The sequence below is a fragment of the Microtus ochrogaster genome, unplaced genomic scaffold, assembly GCF_000317375.1.
Source record: "Microtus ochrogaster isolate Prairie Vole_2 unplaced genomic scaffold, MicOch1.0 UNK2, whole genome shotgun sequence".
Lineage (NCBI taxonomy): Eukaryota > Metazoa > Chordata > Mammalia > Rodentia > Cricetidae > Microtus > Microtus ochrogaster.
This window is the reverse complement of record NW_004949100.1, coordinates 25,766,751-25,774,762: the sequence shown is the minus strand read 5'-3', so window position 1 is coordinate 25,774,762 and position 8,012 is coordinate 25,766,751. Positions and strand designations below refer to the sequence as shown.

Here is an 8,012-nt window from a genome sequence, read left to right as displayed (position 1 = left end):
ATATATAATGTTTTTAAAGCAAGATTTCTTCACCTAGATATGATGGCAGATACACATGCAGGCAAAACACCCAAACACACAAAATAGCTTTAAAACAAAACAAAACAAAAAAGATCTATTTCATAGCCTAGACATGGTGGCTACACCTTTAGTCCCAGAACTTGGGTGACAGAGACAGACAGTTCAAGGACAATCTGGTCTACATAACTAATTTCAAGAGAGCCTCTATCAAAGTAAGTAAGTAAGTAAATAAATAAATAAATAAATAAATAAATAAATAAATAAAAAAACTCTATCTCATAAACCCATTTTAACAAAACAAAATAATGTGAAAACAATGTAGCATAGGCAATCTTTAAAACATATATACTGTATGCACAGAAGAAAGAAATGTTCTGGAGATTTTACAACCATACCAAGCCCATAAATTCTGAAAGTACCATTTTAACTAGCGATGTCATCAGAGTTTATAAAAACAAGTGCAACATTTTACTATTTGAAAAGTGTAGACTTACATAGTAAACTTAGTGGATACCAGGAAACAAATCAATAGTAAGCATGTCACACTCATAGATAAAGGAAACAACCATGTTTCATAAAGCTCCTAACACTTTGTAGACTTTATAGTGGCCTATTAAAGAGAGCTCAAGAATGTTTCAAGAACAGTACCTGTGCTGGGATGTAACTTGATGTTGATTGCTTCCCTAGACCCTCAACCAGTGCCTAATCTCTGAGCTCTTATGCTGTGGGATAATGCTCTTGTACAATGTAAAGATTTGTTACTCATATTCGTTTAATAAAACACTGATTGGCCAGTAGTCAGACAGGAAGTATAAGCGGGGCAATCATATACTATGAGAATTTGGGGAAAAGGAAAGGCAGAGATGGAGCTGTCATCCAGATGTAGGGTAAACAAGATGAAAATGCCTTAACTGAGAAAAGATACCACATCACTTGGCTAAACATAGATAAGAATTATGGGTTAATTTAAGTTGTAAGAGGTAGTTAGTAATAAGCCGAACAATAGGTCAAACAGTTTATAGTTAATACAAGCCTCTGTGTGTTTATTTGGGACTGAATGGCTGTGGGACCAGGTAGGACAGAAACTTCCATCTACACTCTTAATAAAAGCATCCTTTTAAAGCAATGTTTTAACATGGCAGCATATCATTAACTCTTTATCCTCGCTGAATTCTAACCAGTGCATGGATTGCAATCAAAGTGAAGTGAATTTATGCAAAAAAATCTCTCCTAACGAAAATCTGTTTAATAATGAAATAAGAGGGGTTTTAAAATTATTCTTCCTCAAAGTTGTCACAAACAAGAAAGGTATTTAATTCTGCCTAAGGCAGGGAATGTCAGATTAAGCCTGTGATTCCCATGACTAACATTTTGTGTGCTGTGAACGGGACTAGAACCAAACAACGAGAATGAGCTAGATGGTGGGAAGGGAAAGTCTAACTCCTAAGAAGAAATCAGAGCTGGTGTCTTCTTGATTGTCTGCCACAGAATGGGTCCCCATGTCTGCCACATAGCCTTGAGAATAAGAGGGAATGAGCAACGTGTTTTCCTAGCACCTCACTCCATACAAGAGCACAGGGAGAAGAAAGTCATTCACATAGTGGAACATTCTAGATGCTTTGGAATGTGGGTCTCAAAGCCGCCCTGTACAGCTACATCACTACTGAAATCATCCAGAACACCTGTTTTTTCAGGGGCTCTCTACAAAGCAATATCATCACTTCTAGTATGTTTGTTATAAGAAAACTCGATTTTAAAAACGCTTTGCTAATAAATATAGAAGACAAATGATACACAATCACCATACTCTCTCATTTCAGGATTCAATATTTCTATAAACAGAAAGACGTTCAGGATGGTTTTGTTTCCTCACTGCTCTGAGCAGCACCGAAACCACACAATGTGTCATGAACACACCAGTGGCAGTCACTCTCCTCACACCACCTCAGCCTACAGGAAGTGAGTCACAAACAGGAAGAACAATCCCTAACTCAATCACTTTTTGTTATTTTTAAATGCTGCCTCTTTTTTTTTTTTTTTTTTTTTATGTGGAAGGGCCATTATTTTCACCCTTCAGGAAGGCAGTGAGTTAACTGGGCTGCACGTCTCTTAGAGACTGAAGTCTCACCGTTTCATTCCACCATCATTTGTCACAGGGCACACATCCTTCAGAGACACCCAGCATTACCTTCTTCCCTCCTGTCACAAACTGCTTACAACTGGATCTCACGAACTGTGGGTGCACAGCGATGATCTACAAAAGAAAAGGTACTTGGTTTAAAAGTCACAGGTGCGCTTGAGAAGCCTTTGTTCACTATGCGCAGCGTGATCTAAAACCTGGACCTGGGCAGGGAGCAGGGCATTCAGGAAAGGCTGTGCAACTGCGGAGGACATCTTAGTCTTGCTCCTGTGTGATAAAACGTCTTCTCTGAAGCAAAATCAGTTACACAAGAATGAGGGGTTCTAGCTTCTGGCTGAGTGAGGCACTCTGAACACACTCGTCTGCTAAAGGCATGAAGGCAAATGGACCACAAAGCGGGATTTCTCAACCACTGGTAACGTAGTACTCAGAGAACTGGGCTGTGTGGAGGACTCTCCTGAAACAGCAAAGCAACAGTGAATTTCCAGGGCTCAGTTAGCCTGGCTCTCTTTGAGACCCATCTCTTTCAGTGTAAGTTTCTCCCTTCTGACTTTTCATCCCCAATTACCCATGAAATCAGAAACTTTAGTAATTTTCAGTTGAAGACATACTACATTTCTATAATTAGCCAGTACATTTTCCTCCTCCAATGGGACAGGCTACTGGATTTCTCTACCCTGTTATCGCCAGGGTTTAGCATACATCCTCTCATTCTTGTGAACATTGCTATTTGGTACATCAGTGCTCACTGCAGCTCTGCCCTAACCCATGCTATCTTCCAACACAGACATGCACATTGCATTTCTCCAAGTTCTTAAAATCTCTAAAGAGTCTCGCAAGCTCTCTCAAAACACATAACAAACATCTCTCCTCAAAAATACTATGCACACGCATGCACACACATGTAATATAGGTACAGTACAATAAACCAGGAGGACCGAGGGACTAACTGCTTCTCTGTGCGGCATCAGCTGGGCCGAGCCTCCCTCCCAGTGCCTGTTGACCAGGTTGGCCTCAAACTCAGAGGAGATCTACCTGCCTCTGCCTCCTGAGTGCTGGGATCAATGGCGTGCATCACCACCGTCTGGCTTAGTGGCTATTTTTATTTCCACTGCAATCTTTGAGAACTTCAGAGTATCAACATCAGTCTTCTCTTTTTACACAGTAACTATAAACTGGCTAATATCCTTTAAAATGCCACCCTCTCACTTCTAGCTGTTTAAGGGACAATCTCCACCGAGAAGGCCAACACCTGTTCCTAAGCCCTCTGTAAAACCATCTGATGCACCCCAGCTCTGTGAATTCCTGGCCAAATTTACAATGCCTTCACTCAAATTGTTACCTAAAACAATTGGTGAGACACTGGATTTACCCTCAACACCTCCATCTTTGACTTCACTCAGCCACGCTGTCACTAAGGCTCCAATGTCTACCTCTTAAAAACTGTCCCAATCCACTTCTCCATCGTAAGCATTCAAGGTTGCTCCCTTTACCAAGCTTCATGGTACGTTGCTTAGTACACTACATCAACCTTCTAAACTGTCTCTTTCCCAGGGACTCTCCTGTTTAAATCCCCTTCCTTCCCGGCAAATGAGCTTTCTAAAACACATGTCAGATCTTATCTATCCTTTACTACCAGTCAATGTCTGAAAAGATACATGAAAGAAATCACCTCCTTTAAGAGTACATGGGATACTTTAGCATGACTGCTATCTCCAGCTGATCTCTCTGCCTCTTACCCATGGACCTGCCATCTCTACTCCATAAATCACCAGATTAGCCCTTCTAGAACCAGGCTTCCGCTATGCCACTCTTGGTCTTAGGCACGTAATGAGCTATTGGGTGGAAAACAAATTCCTTAATCTGAAGATCTTGCTCTAGTCTGCCTTTTACTGCCTCTTTAGTTGTTCATGCACACCTAGGCAAGACTTTCTGCTACTTACTGGACACAGTTTGATCTGCCTGGCCTCTTCATTTCTAATATGCTCTTCCTCCTAGATGGTTCCCACCTGTATCTGCCTCTGTATCAAAGCTCAGTCAGACATCACTCAACCTATGAAGTCATCTCTCAAAAACAAAACACAGCACCACTATCCAAAAGAAGCTAACCATAACTTCTTTTTAGCTCAGAACTTAAGATTGTTTTTACCTTGCCACTCTCTAGTCCGAATGATGTGTGTAATTCATCTACTCTAAGAAAAGCTCCCAGAGCACAGACTGAGACCACAGTCATGTATTCTACATCTGGCCTCAGGCACAGCGTTCAGGCTGTCCCAGCACAGACACTGGGGTAGCAGGACGGACAGTGTCTCCGTCACTTCAGTCACCCTCGTCTAGGGGAGAAAGCTCCTTCATGAGGAGAAACTTGCTAAGTACTTACTTTAATGGGACAGTCGAAAGTCTCATGAAATTCTTCTCCAGAATATAGTCCAAATACTTGTACCTGAGAAGTGAACAGATCAATCAGTTCAATATGACAGTAACAAAAAGAGCCAAGTCAGCAGAGTAAAAACAAAGAAAAAACAGTTAAGACTTGATTCAAGTGATTTAAGTCATCATGACCCCCCTACAAAGCACCCAGTGTCAAGTATCCCACCAATGTTGAGCACTCTTTGGTGATGAAGCTTTAAAACTACCTTAAAAAGAGGCCAGAGGCCATGATTGGCATGTGGATGGGACACATGGAGGAGATAGAGCAAGGAAAGGGGAATAATGTAATTTTTTAATTTAAAAAATGAAAATAAAAAAAGCCTTCACAAGTAACACATGCATAGAGTTCCCTTTACTCACTCAATTTAATAAACAGATACCAACTTTGAGAAATGAAATAGATATGGCAGGCTACTAACATATTTATGAACTTCCCATGGGCTAAAGAATTGTTTTCCTCTCATAAAGAGAAAGGCACTTCCTTTCTTGAGTCATACATATATACATGGTTCATAGACATACACACACGCACACAAATGCACAAACACGCATGATGTGGCAAGAGAATGAACTAAGTGAAACCAGGACAATTAGATGAATCTCCTCCACGAGTAAAGGAAGGATTTAAGTTGCCCCTCATCAGTGTTCACTTTCAAGCTGTCTTGAGGCACTTAATCCTAGTTCCCCAATTTTTAAATTGATCATAGCAAAAACACAACAAAAACAAAATTAGATCTAATGTACATTTTTAAAAAAGGATAAAATCACAGATTTTAGGTTGACACAATTTGTGACATAAAGCTGACTCTTCAACCATTAGCCAGAGCAAGAAAGAGAACATAGGCCAGCTGTGAGTACAATCCTGATTCTCAGAGGCTGAGGCTGGAGGATCATGAGTCTGAGTCTAACCACAGAAGGAAGGAAGGAAGGAAGGAAGGAAGGAGAAATGGAGGTTGGAGAGTGATATTTCATTTGTATTTTAATAAAGTTTGCTTGAAGATCAGAACGCAAAACAGCCACACTAGTCAGCCATAGAGGCCAGGAAGTGGTGGCACTGTAATCCCAGCAGCCACACTAGTGAGCCACAGAGGCCTGGTGGTGGTGCATGCCTTTAATCTGAGCACTAGAGAGGAATGTAAGGTGGGATGAGAAAGGAACTCTCTCTCATTCAATCTGAAGATTTCATAGAGGTAAGAACTCTCTAGTGGCTTGGTTGCTTTGCTTTTCTTCTCTTCAGGTTGAACCCTAATACCTGTCTCTGTGTTTTTATTATTCATGTTAAATTTGGCACCCAGCATTTGGGGTAAAAATCCCTGAAAAAGCCATTTGCCTGTGGCTTTTTGCCCACAGGAAAAGGCCAGAGCTGCATGTTGGGGCTAGAGTCCCACCTGGCTAGGCTTTTTCTTTTTTCCTCAAGTCTCTGAGCAAATTTGGAATTTTCCCATTGTAGCCTCTCTGAAACAGTCTTCAACTGCCACCCAAACTCCAAAAGCACCTAGCTCCAAACACAAGACTCAGCTAACCTAACCTGGCTGGTTCTGACTTCCCCCACCACACTTGCTTTTCTCTCTCTCTCTCTTTCTCTCTCTCTCTCTCTCTCTCTCTCTCTCTCTCTCTCTCTCTCTCTCTCCTCTCTCTCTCTACCTACCTACCTACCTACCTACAGAAAAAGTAAAACTGCAAAATGGCATACAAATCTACACCCAAAGGGGGAAAAAACTAACGTTTGAGGGGAAACCAACAGGCAAAGCAATTAGACAAGCAAAGAAGTTGCCCACCTCCGAGAAACGGAAGGACAAGACCAACATAAGAGCAAAACAAGTATGCGGGTGACTCAATCAATACATCTGATTTCTCTTACAAGCTATACATTTTTATGATAGTGTGTGTCCATTCATCCTGCTACGTGCAAAATTTTAAGTAGAAAAATGGAAGTAGGGAAGAGTCCACACTGTATTAGCTAGTATTGAAAGCCTGGAAATTCACAGTTACTATCCATCAGAGTTGGGATTTTCAAGTTTCTTGTGTGGGCTTCCCTTTTGCACATAATCTGTCTGAGGCAAGGAAGATACCTGGGAAGGCAGGCGGTGCACCACCTTAAGACAGCAGAGTGAGGTCCAGACCAGGCAGCTGAAACACAGCTACACTCTGCCTCTAAGCAATACTGCCTCCAGCCCCATATTATTGAATTTCTTTGAAGAAATGAAAACAAATAGAGCTAAAGTAATAATCAAAATTATAACTGAAGCAAACGTATAAACTTTCCTGAAATGAAAGCAACTTTAATAACTCAAAAGAGTTACTGTGTTGCAGATGAAATTAATGACAACAGATAAGAATGAGACATAGGATAGCAACTGGATTACAAAGGCCATGTTTATTATTTTTGTTTTTGTTATTACTATTATTACTAGCCAAGCTATGGAGGACAAAAGTTGTTTTTAAAGATTTCTTAAAGAGCAAAAGCAGGCTGACCAACAGGGATGCTGAAAGTGTCAGAACAAGCAGGCATTCTCTCTAAAATCTGGAAGAAAATCTTTCAACCTAGAATTTGTTTTGTTAAATCAGTATACTCTATATGAAGTCTTCTTTCACAGGTGAGAAAATAAACCCTATCCTAAAAGTTGTGTATAAATCCATGCCACCAAAATGAACCTACAGACACAAATGCCTTGTATAACTGTGAATCTCAAAAGCAGAGCTCAAACACAGAGAAGCCATCACATGACAGAGCAGATGAGTAGCTGAAAGATTCCACTATAACACATTACTAATAATTCAACAGTCAAAGTGCTGGAAGCCCCAATGAATGTCTCTAATTGGAAAAATGAACACTCTTACTTGCCCAGCTAGTTTAAAAGAAACTGCTACCTGCTAATAAGTTCAGAAATAATTAGGCATTTAAGTAAAGAAAATTAAAATGAAACTTTCTTTACAAATATATGCACAAAAATGTTTCAACTGTGTAGATAATTCTTTTCCATTTCCACACAAACCAACACTGCCGTTAACTCTTTCTTGGACATGTGTTCATCTCAGAATTTCACAAAGTACTATAAACTTGGACAGTACTTTCTGAAAAGTGATAGTATTCTGTGTTTCAAAAGGCTTTGGGGCAAGATGAAGCTGAGATAAATAAAATGCATCTGTGTATGTACAGAGGATTTGTGTTGCTCTTGTGAAAAGATCGATGGGGGTAGCACTATTGATAGAGATGGGGTAACACTGTTGATAGAGATGGGGTAACACTGTTGATAGAGTTGGAGTAGCAGTGTTGATAGGTAGAGATGGGGTAGCAGTGTTGATAGAGATGGGGTAGCAGTGTTAATAGAGATGGGGTAGCACTATTGATAGAGATGGGGTAGCAGTGTTGATAGGTAGAGATGGGGTAGCAGTGTTGATAGGTAGAGATGGGGTAGCA

The 8,012-nt window shown here is 40.5% G+C and overlaps 1 protein-coding gene across 1 annotated transcript in view; it reads right to left on the bottom strand.

The window, feature by feature from the left end:
• The window catches only part of Vps41 (VPS41, HOPS complex subunit), a 131,821-nt gene that overhangs the window by 65,104 nt on the left and 58,705 nt on the right, over positions 1-8,012 (bottom strand). Inside the window, exons 6-7 of the mRNA XM_005365457.2 lie at positions 4,542-4,604; positions 2,210-2,275 (exon numbers count right to left, since the gene is read on the bottom strand). Of these exons, the coding sequence (XP_005365514.1) occupies positions 2,210-2,275; positions 4,542-4,604 (129 nt within the window). The remainder of the gene's footprint in view (positions 1-2,209; positions 2,276-4,541; positions 4,605-8,012) is intronic.